Below are 16,761 nucleotides of genomic sequence, written 5' to 3' on the forward strand. Positions count from 1 at the left end.
CAGTTCTTCTAAGCAGAAGAAACAGCTACTTCATGGGTCTTTTGAAAGAGAATTTCCTTACAACTCTGGAAGTATGGCAAAGTGACATATTTCTTATAGTGAATTCAAACAAGAGAATTATCATTCAGAATTATACATTTTAATAGCAAATCAGCTGATATTCACAGCTAGACAAGCAAGGACAGGCAGACCAGCTGATTATCAAACCGAGGGCCCCCATAATAAAAAACAACTGACACCCAGAAGTGAACATTACACATGAAGAAAAGTAAAAAATCCTTCAGGCCCTTGCAAGATAAGTGGAAGCTCTGAAGGACAGAACTAAGTACAGCAAAACCACATGATCAACAGCAATAAAGACTCTTTTTAATCCTGTTCTTTCATGACAGCAAAAAATTAAGACCTTCAAAGCTGGTATCACAAGATTTTTCTAACATTTACAATATTCGTTGTACAATGCAATCATATTTGTACACGTCTCAAAGCAAAACACTTTAGGCTCTGTCCTCATCATCCCAGAGTAAAACACTGTGTTCCACACACAGTGGAAATCTTCTGTTCAGAAAAATTTTGCCAGCACTAATCTGCACGAACATTATTTTGATCTAAATAACCGACTCCAAAACTATTTATTAAGAGCCATCCTGCAAGAACATCTTTTAAAACTTTTTTAGTAACACTGCCAAAATCCTCTGTTCCTATGCATAGTGTTGCAGAAAAAACAGCAAATAATATATTTGCCTTAATGAAGGCTTCTGCTCCCAAAGCCATGAAAAGAACCTCTGCTGCACTTTCCTACAGATGAGGTCCTTTGTAATCTAAAGATATTTGACCACTGTAACTGGTGTCATACATCTATTAAAATGACATGTTAATTGCTTACTCCACACTTCTGAAACTGCCACAGTGTCTTCCTGAAGTCCTAAATGCTGGGATCCCATCTGATTCCTGCTGCAGCAGAATGCTGCATCCACGTGCAGCAAAGCCACTCGCAGCACTTAATGTTCAGGTGTCAGACCAACACAACACAGACAGCAACTGCCACAAATAAAATATTGCTCTTCCATGAGGAAGGTTTGACTTTCTTCCCGTTCTAAGAACTCTGGCCACCAGTAGGTGGTGTTGCTGGAAGCATCAAGTAGGGTTTTTTACCCCCTGTGGATGAAATGCAAAACTCCACCTGCAACACTGGTGTTTAATGCAAAACTGAGGCTCCTCACTCTCTGTAGGGTAAGCTTATTTCATCCATGTGATTCTGAGCTGAGCAATTCTAAGAAGTCAGAGAATGACAACATATACCTGAAAATTTAAATACAAACAGGCAAACTGGGATCGACTTGAAGGTAGGAAAACTGGAATTTATCTTATCTGTTTAGCAAATGACCCTTCTCAGATGCTTGATATCTTCCATCAAATATTTCCCTTTAGATTGCCCAGAGGCTTTTAAAAACTAGCACAAATAACAGGAAAAACTGCTTTATATCTGTGTAAAATATGCTTAATTGCAATTTGCAAATAAATCTCTTAATTATTGTTCAGCCAAGCTCTAGATTTGAACGGAATATAAAACTTTAAAAAAACACCAGATGCAAAAGGACGCTGCAATCAACATTAGGCAAAATAAGACTGACAAATATGAAAGAAAAGACGTTTGAGTAGTTCTAGTAAAAAAGAAACCAGCAGAAACAGGGTTAATTCTAGCCTTATAAGGCTGTTCAGCAGCACTTCAACTGCACACAAATTAGAACAACCCTGGGAATCTATAAAGCTTGTTTTATTGCCAAGGACATGCAGCAAGATCTGCATTTTGCTCTTGTAAACTATTCTTTATTTAATAAGTCTTAAAGCAGAACAGACTTTTATATGATTTTTGTTTTTACTGCTGAATCATCAACAGGTGGCATCCACTGCAGCTCTGCACACCTAAATGCAAGTTTTTACCGAGAGGACAGTGGAAGTTGGCACATCCATTACGTGTGCGCCCAGCAAGGAGCAGCCTGCTGCTGCCTGCAGGAAAATCAGCTCGGGAGAAATGGAATTAAGGTAAAATAAACTGTTTCTCTGTACATAGTTACCTGTAATGCTTTTAATTGCTTGGCTTTTGGCGGCCTTTCAGATATAATTAAAATCTGACCACAGACAGACCTTTTAAAATCAATTGCTCAGGCTGTTAACTTATCTTTTATTGTATTTAAATCTGTTTTACTGCCTTATTCACAAATAAAAGGCTGTTATGCAAAGGCAACAGTTTATGTCTGACTCTGTAGCTGCTTAAAACAAACATCAAACCTTCTAAGTGTAATTTCAGATGGATATTTTAGCATGAAGATTTACACTATTAAAATGATTTCAAACACAACAACAGGTACCAGGAACTTATGCCTGTTTCATTAGGAAATCAAAGCTCTGAAAACCCATATCTTTATTTAAGTATCTGTAGCTATTTCTGATGGCTTGAATACATTTAAGCAAACTCAGAACTGTATTTCTGACTAAAACTATTCTAACACTCCCACTCCACTAGTGGTCTGCTCTTTCCTCCCCCAGACTGCACACTGGCAGGATTTAAATCATTAAAATGTGGAAATATGCATGAATTTCACTAGCAAACAATTTTTAAAAAATATTTTCATGTAAAAAAAAAAAACAGTGGTTTGATAGTAAGATGCAGATTAAAGCAATTCAGAATATTTAAAACTTAACACAAAATAGCCTGGTTTATAATTTTCTTGCTGTTTTATTTGTTTGGGGTGTCTTTTGTTTGGCTCTTTCTTTTTTTAAATAAACTTCTAGCAATGTTTCAAGTGCATAACATTCAACTTTTAAAAGTAAACAAATCCAATAACTGGCATTTTCCATTACTACCCGGAAGTCAGTGAAACATAATAAATCACAACAAAAAACAAATTGAGCATAATAATGTTGGTGCAAATCAATATGCTGCTTCTATTACCTTCATTTCTAAAATTTTCCTTTCCCTCCCACTGAAAGCAGCAGGCACCAACTGCTTTTCATCTCTGTTGTCTTCTCAGACACAGACTTTGCTATTTATTAGCCTTATAGAAAGAATAAATACATATATATATAGAGAGAGTTTTTCTTTATCAGGTAAAATTCACTCAATTTCTCTGTATTTCTTAATTTTCTACTACTGAAGCCCTGACTGGCACACACAATTTTAACAGACCTGCCCTCACAATGTATTTTGATCTAGAACAAATTTAAATTATTTTAAAAGGACCTTTGCATTTATATTAGAACATGATGTTTCCTACAGCTTCAGCTGTGATGTTAAGTTAGCAGAACCTAATGGACATGGAACAGTGCTGGAATATGAGATTAATCATTTTCCATTTGCAAATTGCAGGTCCAAGGATGTGCATTGATTATTAAAAGAAAACAAATGGAGCTAAAATTCCACTGCCTTCCAACTTGCATGAAGAAACACTATTGCTGAAAAGCTTTTATTAAAGAGATCCAAGTACCACCATGGTAAAAAGATTCCTACATGATCTTAAGGCATACAGGAACTGCAAATTCTCTCATTTAAAATGTATATAGTATCCTGTAAAACAAATTAAGGCATTCACTATTTCTAGTATTATATTACAGTCAGTTTTAAATCTAATTAATCTGACTTTTAATGCATTTTAATTTCCTGTTTAAAAGTCTGTATCTTTTTCAAGTCCAATCAAAAATGCTTACTAGGAATTCAGTTGCAAACAACCAAAAATCTGATTTTTTTGGTATTGCCACCAAACTGTAATATCTTTTCTGCAGATTTTTTAACCATGGAAACTTATTCTGCCTCAGTATCACCTGTTATATGTAACAGCACAGCTTTTAACCTGAATGGATCCCATTTGTGTAACGAAAGCATATCCTCTAGACTAGCTGATAAATCAGAACACCAACAATATGTTATTGGCCTTTTCTTATCATGTCTTTACACAATATTCCTTTTTCCTATCGGTTTTGTGGGAAACATTCTGATACTGGTTGTCAACATTAGCTTTCGGGAAAAAATGACAATCCCAGACCTTTACTTCATAAACCTGGCAGTGGCCGATCTCATTCTAGTGGCCGATTCTCTCATTGAGGTGTTTAATCTCGACGAGAAGTATTACGATATCACCATCATCTGTACCTTTATGTCTTTGTTCCTTCAGATCAACATGTATAGCAGCATTTTCTTTCTGACATGGATGAGTTTTGACAGATACCTAGCACTGGCCAAAGTAATGAGGTCCAACCTATTTCGCACTATGCAGCACGCCAGACTGAGCTGCGGGCTCATATGGATGGCATCCATTTCGGCAGCTCTAGTCCCATTTACGGCCGTGCACTTACAGCACACCGGAGAGGTCTATTTCTGTTTTGCAGATGTAAAAGAAATCCAGTGGCTAGAGATAACCCTGGGGTTCATTATCCCCTTTGTGATCATCGGTCTTTGTTACTCATTAATTGTCCGAGTGCTCGTAAGAGCGCACAAGCACAGGAGTCTGCGGCTGCGGCGACAGAAGGCTCTGCGCATGATTTTTGTTGTTGTCCTGGTTTTCTTTATCTGCTGGCTCCCTGAAAACGTCTTCATTAGCGTCCAGCTCCTCCAGAGGAAAAGCGAGCCTGTCTCTTCAAACAGCCCGTCCTTCAGGCACGATTATCCTTTAACAGGACATATTGTAAACCTAGCAGCTTTTTCTAATAGCTGCTTGAACCCCTTGATTTACAGTTTTCTGGGGGAAACCTTCAGAGACAAACTGCGACTGTACATTGAACAGAAAACAAAAATGTCAACGTTGCATCGCTTCTGTCAGGCTGCCTTAACGTCTGTCATTCCTGACAGTAATGAGCAATCAGAAGTCTGATTTAGTGGCATTGTATCAAACATATGACTGTGAAGTTGTGCAAATAGTGAACAAAATGCTTGCTACTAACAGAAAAAAAGTGCATTTGTGTGTGTGTATATATATATATATTGTATCACTCTATTGAGTACTGAAGGTTTATATTCAAAATGTTTTTATGACAAGACTTCAATGTAGAAGAATATGTTTTAGTCAGATTTATATTTAATTATGAACAGGATTATTAAAAGCTGAGCACTGAAGAAGCTTTATTTTGTATTACACATATATGAATGACAATATAAGAGAAAATTTTATCAACTTAGGAAGACTGTAGATGTAATCTGATTATCAGAGATGATACTTTGCTGGTGTATATGAGGTACTTCCAATGAAATAATGAAGCTTCCATAACAGTGAGGAAAAATCATTACAACATATTGATGTGGAGATGCAGAAAACATTGATTTTTTTTTTCCACCCAAACATGCTGAGATGAATGACTTTGCTTACAAGAACTACACGGTACTATCGTCACTGTATTCTAGCATGTCTTCCATGATTAAGTTTTTAATCTTAATATAATCAAGCACAGTGATGAGGTTTTGTCTCCTAAATGTAATCTACTGTTTACATCAGTACTTGATCAAAACCAAAATCATCTGTAACTATAGTGCTCATCTCAAAGAACTTCACAGAAGCAAAATGCAGTGCTTCATTCTGTCTCTTAAGGATTGACCCAGATGATCTCTCTCAGAACAAACATAATTGGCCTTTTTGTCAAAAATGCCAGTGTACACATCATGTGCATTCACACCTGCCTCCAGATTTGAGTGCACATTGCACAAAATCTCTTTACATTCCAGAACAAAATGCTGTGATTTTTAAGGAAGCATCACTTTCTGCAAAAGATATTGCAGATATTGTGCAGATATTGCTTATGAAAGTGACAGAAACCTCCATTTTTAGAAAGGAAGAACATATGTAATGGAGAGTGTGATTAGTGATTATCAGATCTGAACTTTGTGTACCCCATGCCACCTCCAGAAAGCCCCAGCCCTCCAAGACTGTAAGCATTTCAGATGCTTTGATCATTTGAAGATTAATTATACTAAGCAAACAAATGATAGCACCACTTACTGGAAAGCAATAGTGTTTCTTTCCTTCTAGTAAATAATTGGGTTTTAAATCTGATTGATATTTAGCACAGGTTACTCCTGAACTTGTTCAGAGGAAGCTATAAAGTTCATAGAGATTAGTGTGTGAGATCATTAAAACATCACTTGCTGCATCTCTCAAGTGAACAAACTCATTTCACTTCTGTGCTTATTGACTGAAGCACCAGAACTCAGCAGAATAAGATGCTCTGTCCTATTTCAAATGTCATATATGAATTAATTAGCACAATAACAGATTTTAAAGGATTTTTAAATGTAGACCTTTAAAACAATGACTAAAGCTACTAAAGCAATAAAGAAAACAGTGAAAACGATGATTCCACTCATATTTCTCATGAAATATCTTGAATTTCCTAGTGGAAGTTTTGGCCACAAAAGACTTGACCTATAAACAGAAAAGGCCACAAGAGGATGATGGCTGAATTTGAAATAGATAGCTGGATATTCCTGCAGCTCCAACAGGAAAGGCAGTGTGGAGTCTGAGGCAACTGCAGATTATTTGCAAGTGATTGCTAATCACAGTCAACAAAAAATGTGTTTAGTCCCATCCTCCCTGCAGAACACTAAATAGATCTCCTCTCAAGAAAGATGCAAGCATAGCACGAGTTGCTAAAAAACACTCAGCAAGTCATCTCCCACAATTGTGCTCTTTTTCCTCAGCATTTTCCTTTTTGGAATCAGCCACAATTACTCAGGTCCTATGGGCTGCCAATAGACATTAATCACACCATTAAGGATGGCTATTTCAGACAACACCCAGCTGAATGAAGGGATCATTGTTTTGGCAGTGCAATTCTGAGGAGTAAGACACATCTTGAGCTCACAGATTTATTAGGTTAGTGCAATCCTGACACTTGCCATGAATAAATAACTTATTTGAGGTTCCAGGAATACACTTTCCCAAACGTAGTTGCTGCTTCTTTTGGTGTTTTAGGAATAAGATCCTTTCCCCTCCTCCCTCCTTCCAATACAGGGATCACATTTTTGATCAAGTCTATGGTAGAAGCCTTTCTGCTACCCCTGCAGAACACAAATCATGAAAGTCTTTGTGCAGAAGCTTACAATAATAAACAACCAGCAACAGCAAATGTCTCTCATGCATCCTCCAAAGCAGATCACATTCAGTAATATACAATGAAATCTAGGAAAGACCAGATCACTATAGCGTTAAGAAAACAATATTTACTCAACCCAAAACAACCCATTGCATGTTTAAAACCAAATTACAAACCTAGAATACCTGAGTTCCCTACTGCTGATATTTTGGTACAGGCTTATGAACTTTGCCTGAAACTACTAAATTTAAACTTACTTCTTACTTTAAATGCAAAGCACTCTCCCAGCTGAAAAAACTGCACACTTATTCCCAAAGCTTTTTTTTTTTTTCCAAACAGTAACTGTACAAAGTAATATTTACAGAAAAGTCATACAACTTCCATGTGTTTATGTACACAACATGCTTTCTGCAAGCCAACATCTTGCAATAACTAGCTACTATGGCTTATCCAAGGACCAAAAGGATCTCAGCTTAATCTGTCTTTTTTTTTTTGTTAATTTCAAATAACATAATCACCAGTAAATAAAACCTTTTTTTAGAGTGTAGAGGAAAAAGGGAATGGGAGCAAAAATTTTCATACAACTCCTTCACTTTTTATCTCTGGTCTCTGATGAACTGTTTAATTGCTAAGTTGAAGGAAAAGATTCCACATGCCTTTTTAAAACACTGGACTGATGACAACTATGAGATTTAAAAACCTGTTTATCACAGTTGCTTACAATCTTGGTTATAATGGTCTATATCAAGTTTCCAGACATGAAAAGTCTAGCATTAGGTAAAGCTCACAGAAAAGAGGAGAGAAGGAGTAATCAAAAAATCCCTGAAACCATTAACTGCTTTTGAAAATAATACCTTAGCACATGAATGCCTTGAATGCACAGGGTATAACTGAATATCTAGAATAATCTGAATATCTAGTAAAATAAATGCAAACAGCACAAACTAGCACCAATCTGGACCTGATGCAACTGAAAGCAGCAGGCTTCCCTCAGCTGTGTATAAAGATATGAGAAAAAGAGTTATGAGAGACTTCAGTGACATGTTAAAGAGATGCTTTAACCTTAATTGCTTAATTCTTTGGACAGTTTTAGGATACACTAAATTCTGACTGCAGACACAACATCCACCTCTCAAAAATGCAAAGTCAGTCAGTCTAAAGATGAAGCTTGATTCATTTATGAAGAGCATTACAGGATGGGAGGACACGTGACAGAATTTGAATCAATGAGTCAATCCCAGATTCTGTGCAAGGCTTTGACTTAGTACGAGCAAGATGCAAGAAAAGTCACCTCTCCCCTCAAAAGCTTGAAAAATAAAAAATAGAGCACAAAGTTTTACAAGAAAATGCTTGTAAAATTTCAGACTATGTATCTGTGTTTCAAACAAAATTCACTGCCTGTACAGTGCAGACTCTAATCTTTTTTCCAGCCATCAAGTTGTGTTAGAGTATAACTGAATTTTTTCCTGTGTAAGGATTTTGCTGCGTTCTCTCAGCTGTTTATTAAGGCTGCAAAAGGGAAAAGGTTGTCTGGACAATTTTAAATGGTTAGGATTATCACAAAAAATGTGTAAAGAGTGGTTTACCATAAGTAAATCAGGCTTGAACTTGACATGCTTATCATTAATTCCATTGGAATTTGTTTCTGCATAACTAAAAACAAGTGAGTGTATGAAAAAGCAGGTTTGAATTTTAATAGCTACTCATGAAGGTGAGCCAATGAATTAATTTGATTTTGATTGAAAACAACGAAGATAAGGGCTTGATTTGAATATAAGGGACAGCATCTATCCTTCCCTTTCACTCTAGTCTTACCTTACTCATTCAGACCATCAGACAAACATTTAAAGTTTTCATCACAGAAGAGAGCAGGTCAAACTAATTGTTTATTTGTCCTTTTTTATGGTAAAACAACGTGATGGGGAAGAAGTCACTTTTAAGACATGCACACAGAACACCTTTCCCCCACACCCTTAAGTTCTGCTGTCAGGCAGGTTGTGGTACATGCCCTGTACTGTGCTTTAGAGAGACATCAGACATGAAAATCTGAACACCTTCCATTCATATTTATAATTCAGGTGTCCTTTCTTCAACAGTATTGTCCAAACTATTTATTCCACTATGACTTCTAAAGTAATAAACTTTTAACCCTTGGGTTTGGCTTCCTTTTTAGACTGCCATTCCATCACACAGCAGCATGACACAGGCAGGAGCTAAGAACAAACAGCTGCATATTGAGCCACCCAAGGTGCCAACACAGGAGCAATGCCCTCTCAGGGCTGCAGTCTGTGCAGGATCAGCTCTGCTTTCAACTCTCTTTCTTCAATGCTACTTCATTTATTTTACACAAATCCACTAAATGCCACTACAAAATATAAAGATGGTTGTCTGAGTCTCACAAAGTCACCTGTGTGTTTAGAATGGCTTTTGAAACTGTTCAATCCCCATGATAAAAAACCATTTTCAAGTTTCCAACCTGTTTTCTCACATTGCTGAAACAGTCTGCTACAGGTATATATAGACCTAAATTAGAACCAAAGTTCTAAATTAAACTACTGAGCTGTTCATTGCCAAAACCCCACCTTCTCAAAATAAATATTTAATGCAGTAGGGTAAGCCCTTCCAAAGCAGCAGCTTTGCTTACCAGTCCCAGTTCACTTAACTTGCAAGGTTTAAGGCCTTTTCAAATTGTATTTAATATGTTTTCTGGAAGGAATTTTAAAAAAACTGGGGGGGAGAAAAAAGTCATAGTAGAGAAACAGAAAAATTATTAGGATATTGTTAAATTATCCTTAGAATTGGAGTTAAGGCGATTTTTATAGAAAGAGCTCAGTGGCAGAATTGCCTAATAGTGCTGGAGATAGATTTGTTTTCTGCCTCAGCAGCAGAAATATTTCCTTTCCCAGGCATTCCCTCAATAGAAACAGTAATATAATGGCAAATAAGATTTTCTTCCTTTCATTCTCTCTCCATTCAGAACTACAAAAGAGAAATAGCCTGCACCTGACTACAAAAACCTTTTAACTCTTGTGCTCCAGAGGGAAGTGCACACAGCAAACTGAGAAAGAAACCAAAGAACCAGCTCATTTAAACAATTGATAGTATTCCAAATATCCACCTGACAACTGAGAATTAAGGTGGGAAGAAGATACAGACAGTGATGTGTGGGGGAACCTAATTTATAAACTTGCTTGGCATCCAAAGACATAGAGTAATTACTTCTGATATTACAAGCTCATTCTCCAGAACAGTGAGAAACATGACATGTTATTTCCTTATGCTAATTACAGCTGCCTGGTGATGGGTGACACTGTCAGAGTGCTGTGGGATCAGCTCAGCCTTGCTGGCAGAGGTGCTGCTGGAGGCAACACTGGATCACACAGAACCTGACAGCACCCTCAGCCCAAAACAAGGGAAAACTGTCCCATTCCCTGCTGGTCTGTGCTCCTCTTGACCCTCACTGAGACTTTTTGGATCTTGGCCAGAGATTTTATATCAAAACCTATTGGATCAGGACAGTTGGCTGCTCCTATTCTAAGCTCAAACTAGATCATGACTTAATCACGACAAATGTAAAGAAGACAACCATAGTTTAAGCAAAGGATGGTAAATTTTACAATTTAAAAAAAAAAAAACTTCACAATTTTATTAAAAGATGTCTTTGGAGTACAGGCTCGAAAGCCACTAAAGATGGAACTTCTACAATAAAATAGGAAAAGCTTGTCTATTTCAAAGGTAATCTGAAAACAGAATCAGCATGCAGGTGCATGAAGGCTCCTAAGTACACAAAAAGCCACAAAAATGACCAATTTCAATGACCTCTGTATTACAGTTCAGTAACACACTTCTGTAACCAATTAGTTATTTTAGAAGTGGGTAAGGATGAGTAACTCCCCTTTAGGATTCAGTCCATGGTGTAAAGGTAGGATGGAATGACAGTTATTAAAGGCATGTCTTTTCCACAGATACTTTAGGCTTCCTCTTCTCTTTACATAACCACTCTGCTGCTTTTAAAGCAATGCAGCTCTAAGCCCTCAGAACATTCTCTGAACAGCTTTGACATCTTTCAAACTCTGAGATGGTAGGAAGAGCTGTCTGCCCTTATGTATATGCTGCTTGCAATAGCCTGGTTTACAGATGAAAATTATTAAGATAATGCTGAGAAATTTAATAAAACACTGGTTGATGATCTTCCGTTTGATGTCCTACAGAACTCCTGTGGGATTCAATTAGAAACAGGTAAATGCATTCAAAGACAGAGTCTGGTTCTGCTGTCAAATACCTTCATGCTTGTACCCTCGATATTTCAGGCAGGTTTTAAAAGTCAAAAGATTAATTTTCTGTTCTAATTACTTGTTGGATGTAACAGACAAGCACTTTCCAAGTATTTATTAATCTGTGTGGCTTTGATCTAATACCCAAGAGCCATTTTATCTGTGCTGTAATTTATTAATATACATAAATATACACTGATCTTTCATGTGGTTCACAATATTGCATCTAAACACAAAAGGCATTTTGAATGAAGAAGCTTCTCATTTCTCATTCATACCACAGAAGCAGCCATCACCCCCTTTTATCTGTACCAAAACATTTTTTTTTAATTTTTTAATCTATTTCATCAACACACAAAAAGTCATCTTTTATAAAAATCATTATACCAGACTCCCACATTGTTTAAACAGCAGCATTTCATCAAGGACAGGGCTGCTTTTTAGAATAAGCATAATTTAAATATCCAAATCCATGCCATTTTTGCTTTTTTTGAACCCAGTAACATTAGCAAAAGAGTAGCAAGAGCAATAAAAAGGAAGTAACAAATCCACAAGAATCAGGCCTGCATTAATACGTTATGCTATACACACTTCCAAGTTTCAAGCCCTGTCAAGAATAATTGCCTTTGAATGCCCATTTCTCTGCTCTTTATCCTGTATCAGAATGCAGCAAACATCCTGTCAAGCTTACAAGTTAGTTTCTTGCCAAGTGAATGCATTTTGCAAATTCAAACATGTTAATGGGACTTCTTTTTAACTGAAGTTATACATATTTTGAGGTTTTGTGCCAAGTTTTCTATATTCAACAATTTGGGCCTTTTCCAGTGATTTTCATTGATGATGCCTCTCTCTGTGAGGAGTTAGAAGTCATCAATACAGAACCAGAATAAAATTATCATTGAAAAAAGGCAGAAAACAGTGTTCTCACTGGACTGGAGCTGGGTGACACAGTCAAGCAGATTTTTGCTCCTTCAACAACTCAACAAATTCAATCCATAAGTGGGAATCCTGTCCTGAACGTCAATTTTGTTAAGATATTTGCAGTTAAGGCAGGAAAGCAAGGATTTATACTGGAAATCCAACAAGAGCCATCAAGGAAGGTCTCACCAGCAAACAGAGAATGAGGGCTGAGAAGAATCAACAAGTATACGTGCTCCAAGAAGAGAAGGAAGAATTTCCCCTCTTAACAGCAAGAAGGGACAGTTGTGTTTCACCACTAAATTCCCCATCAATTTAATACCCTGGCTTTATTAATAAAAGTAGGGAATTAACTTTGAATGGATACAGATTAAGGCAAATACCCAGAATTAGCATGAAACTCTTGTTGGCTAATATGTAATGAAGAATTCACAATTCCTTTAAACACAAGTAAGAGATACACCACATATTGTTTATACCAGACACAGTTGGGGACGTGAGCCTTTCGCCTGGGAAAACCATCTTCAAAGTAGCAACTGTTTTCCCAGCTGTGAATGCTCTTTCCTGGGAAATCTATTCGTACCATTACAAAAATAATTTTCAAAGGAATGTAAAATTATTCAGCCTAATCTATGCATATCCATATTTCAGACACGATTCTGTACCTTCTTAGACATGTCTGTTTACAGAAGGCCTCCTATTTTCTATAAATACTACATGGGTGTCACAATTAAATTTACCCCCTTTTTAAAATAAATAAGTGTATGGTTAATTTATTAAAATACTCTGAAGCAACTCTATCAATATTCTGATGAAGAAGTGTTAGCAGGAAACAAATGTTTCAGTCCCATAACCAGCTGCCCTCAGAGTTTGTTGTTTTGTGGTTGATTGTTTTTTTTTTTTTAATTTTCCTAATTTGAGAAATATTGCATAGATAAGAAAGCAGATAAACCAAGCAAGGATGTCACACAGAAAGCCATAACTGCCATAAAGATTTAGAACTTTGTAATTATTTCCTGTAACTATCAGAAGGCCACCATACAGAGAGGCACTAAAAGCCAATGGGCCAGCAAACTTGTCTCTGTGCAAGTAAAACAACCCCAAACAAATAACCCAAGAACAAACACTCAACTGAAAGGTAGCCCAAAGCAAAGAGAAATAGGCCAAACATTTTAATTATAGGCTGACAAAACCCAGCACAATAATATCCATCCTGACATTTAACTTGGCCATTTTGGGAGACTGCTTTCTGCTGATGTGTCTTTCCATCCAGGCACAGAGGGAGATGGAGGGATGGGGGCAGATGAAAGATTATGTCATCTTCTCTTCATAACATGGACAAAACTCTATTTGCACTTTAAAGATATTTTAAAATTGGCCCCAAAAATACCCAGTACAAGATGAGATTCTTATTTTAGGATGTTATGCCAAATAAAATTAACTTTTTAGAATTTCCTTTTTTTTTTAATATTTAAGATTTTTACATATTCCTTAAACAAAAATTAATAACCTCAGATAACACTAATACTTACAAATGAGGATTTAGCAAGTACAGCAAAACCAAACCAGTGCAGAAAGAGTGGACAGTGGAATTGCAATGCAAACAGTTTCCAAAATATATTTCTAATGCATATAAAATGCAGTTAATATTGGTAGCCTGGTAATCAGAAGAAAATCCTGCAAGATCACACAAAGTTTTTCATTTCATGGCATTTTTTTTTTTAGGATGGGAAAATATAAACCAAGTTATTTTGATGGTTACAAGATAAGCTTCCCATTAATTAGAAAAATAAATTAAGGGAACAATAAAGGATTACCGAGTTTGTTTGCAAATCATCCACAACTCATTATTTCAAGATCAGGCTTTGGGATGAATTAGTGGGTTGTCAAACAAATAAATACACTGTCTGATGATAGCTTTACAGTATCTGCTGGATCAGTTTGCACCAATGTCTGCTTTGCATTCATTAAACATTCACATTACTAGCCCAGTTACCTGATTACAAGCAGCATTAGAGATCATATCAAAGGAGCATTCCCAGTTATTCCACTGAGCTCATGCCCAGAATGTTTATCTCCACAGCTTAAACATAATTTTACGTGGTTTTCTACTGCTACAACCAGTGATTTTAAAGAATCTTTCTTTCTTTTGTGTTTGCTTTGCAGCTAAAGAATTCTACATTCCTCTTTATGATAACCTCCAAAAAGCCAAACAGAAAAACCTTTTCTTTACTAATTTTGCCATTTACCATTTAGTAAACAGATCTTACTGTTTGGGCACCTGCACAGTCTGATGAAAGAAACACCATGAGCTACTTGTTTATTTGCCATTGTTTGTGGTATCTGTATGGAATCTCAGAAATTAAATTCCTTTCCCACTGATCCTGCCTTTATCTGAGGAAAATGTTGATTCCTCCTCCTCCAACCACTTGCAATGCTGAAGATAACAAGAAGTACAAGGAAACACCCACTGGCTGTATGAGCATTACCCAAAGTACCCTTCAACCATGAACAAGGGGATTTGATTTATAAAGATTAATCATCCCTTAGTCATTGTAATTTTCCTTGAAGTTACAGCGTTCACTAGACTAAATTGGGAAGGAACAGGAAATTAATATTGTTTTCTATGGATTATGAATTTTGAGTCTTGCCTAATAGATGTTCTGTTCTGAAAGAATTTCCTAGTGTTCTGCAGAAAGCCAGCAGCTCTGCAAACAGCACTGCAGCAACGAGATCTGCCAGTAAATGACAAGATCCTTTGACACAGTAAGGTCACTGGGGGCAGAACTCAAATAGCCCTGGGAAACAAAGCAACCACATGTTGTTCCCTACCTACAGAGCTGCAACTGTCAGGACTGCTGTTCCAGTAAGCTTTGTGGCATTGAGGCAGCTGAAAGCTGGAAGGCTGGAGAAATCCATAATCAGAAGCAAAACAGGAGTAATTGCAAAGAAACACTTCTAAGGGTTCTGTTTTTTCAAGATGACACGTTAACAATACTGCAAATATTATTTTTCAGAGAACTGAAACAGAACTAACTTGTCAGAAAAGATCCATCAGGCAGTTGTTACCTAAGAAGGCAATAGTCAGCTTCAAACCACCAGTCTAGATGGTACATTTTAAATCTCTTTTCTTCATACCTGTATTACAGTTTGAAAGGAAAAACTTAAACATTCTGATAGTTCAACATATAAGTATGTCAGCAAACTATAAGAGCCATTGTAAAAAATTGTAAAACTAATGTCTAGTGATTTTTAAAAAAATCTGTTTAAAATGAGTGATTATTTCAAGTAGGTAAACAGAACAGTAATATCAGGAGAATCAGTCAGAAAAACCACAAGGCTGAATTAAGTTTTAAAACTAAATTAAACTTTAAAACTCGGCCCCACTAGAGATGTCTCATTTAGAGCTGTGTGGTTCTAAGATCACTCACGAAAACATTCATATTGGTCTTGAATTGCTTATTGCTATTTAGTGTAAACAGAAGAAATTGAGTAGATGAAAATCAATAAAACATCAAGATTACTCTGAAAGGTCAAGCTGTTCCAAGGAAAAATACCTTAGTCTAAGGCTGGCAAGAACTTTTGAAATAAATCTCTGAAAGGAATGATCAGTGTACACTAAATCCAGTCACTGAAAACACACTTCAACTTGCCTGCAGCTCTATAACAAAATCAATTAAACATTTGTATTTTTCACTTTGGAGATTAAATTGCTATAGTAGAATTGAAAAAAAAAAAAAAAAAAGGTAAATCACAGGAACATGACTTTATGAACCAATAAAACCTCTCTCCCACCAAAAACTTGACTTCTTTCTACCACACATTTCCCTTAGGAAAAACTGGAGCCTACCCATCCTTACTTTAAGCATGCCAGGAAGGGTTTCCTTTAATTCAGTTATTGCATTTACTGCCAATCACAGCTCATCAGAATCCAGGCACTGAGATTCAGGAATTCCTGTAAATCTAGCAAAATTCCAGCTTATTTTGAAGTAAGAGAAATCAAATTAAAGAAGTTACGGTGCAGAATAAACCTTTCTCAGCAGTTGCTTAACTTTTGTTCCAAATTTCTTCCCTGGAACACAGCCCCAGAGTTCCTCCTGATCTTCCTGTTCACACAGAGCAGTTTTACCTTGTTTTGTTCTCTATTACACTTTCCATGCTGACAAGGTTTGATGACCAAAAGCACTTTGAAGCATAAATGCCAGTGTGCATTAACCAAGCATTTCACACAAAGCTGGGAGTACTTACACTGAGTAACAATCAAACTACCAAGCAATTAACTTTCTTTAACCACTTCTGAAGTAAAATTGTTTCATTCTTAACAGTCAATTCAAACGAGAAAAAAAAAAAAAAAAAGTGGTTTATTAACTTAGACTTTCCTGCTATCAACAGTTACAGTTTATAAAGCTGATGCCAAGAAATGGCTTGTCATAGACCTTTTATGGCATTCCCTAAAACTCACTATATACATGTTCTAGCCACCACTGGCATC

At 36.5% G+C, this 16,761-nt stretch overlaps 2 protein-coding genes across 3 annotated transcripts in view; one reads left to right on the forward strand and one right to left on the reverse strand.

Annotated features, from left to right (window-relative positions):
• The window catches only part of C14H7orf50 (chromosome 14 C7orf50 homolog), a 118,762-nt gene that overhangs the window by 98,926 nt on the left and 3,075 nt on the right, over positions 1-16,761 (reverse strand). The window lies entirely within an intron of this gene.
• On the forward strand, positions 1,198-5,979 carry GPER1 (G protein-coupled estrogen receptor 1). Of its 2 annotated transcripts, XM_056502944.1 has the most exons (3): positions 1,198-1,343; positions 1,898-2,043; positions 3,368-5,341. In XM_056502944.1, exon 3 carries the CDS (start codon positions 3,792-3,794, stop codon positions 4,863-4,865), a length of 1,074 nt encoding a protein of 357 aa, XP_056358919.1. In that variant the 5' UTR covers positions 1,198-1,343; positions 1,898-2,043; positions 3,368-3,791; the 3' UTR covers positions 4,866-5,341. The 2 variants fall into 2 exon arrangements, with proteins under 2 accessions (XP_056358919.1, XP_056358918.1); XM_056502943.1 differs by having other exon boundaries at positions 1,343-2,043; positions 3,368-5,979.

Source organism: Oenanthe melanoleuca, chromosome 14 (genome assembly GCF_029582105.1).
Source record: "Oenanthe melanoleuca isolate GR-GAL-2019-014 chromosome 14, OMel1.0, whole genome shotgun sequence".
NCBI lineage: Eukaryota > Metazoa > Chordata > Aves > Passeriformes > Muscicapidae > Oenanthe > Oenanthe melanoleuca.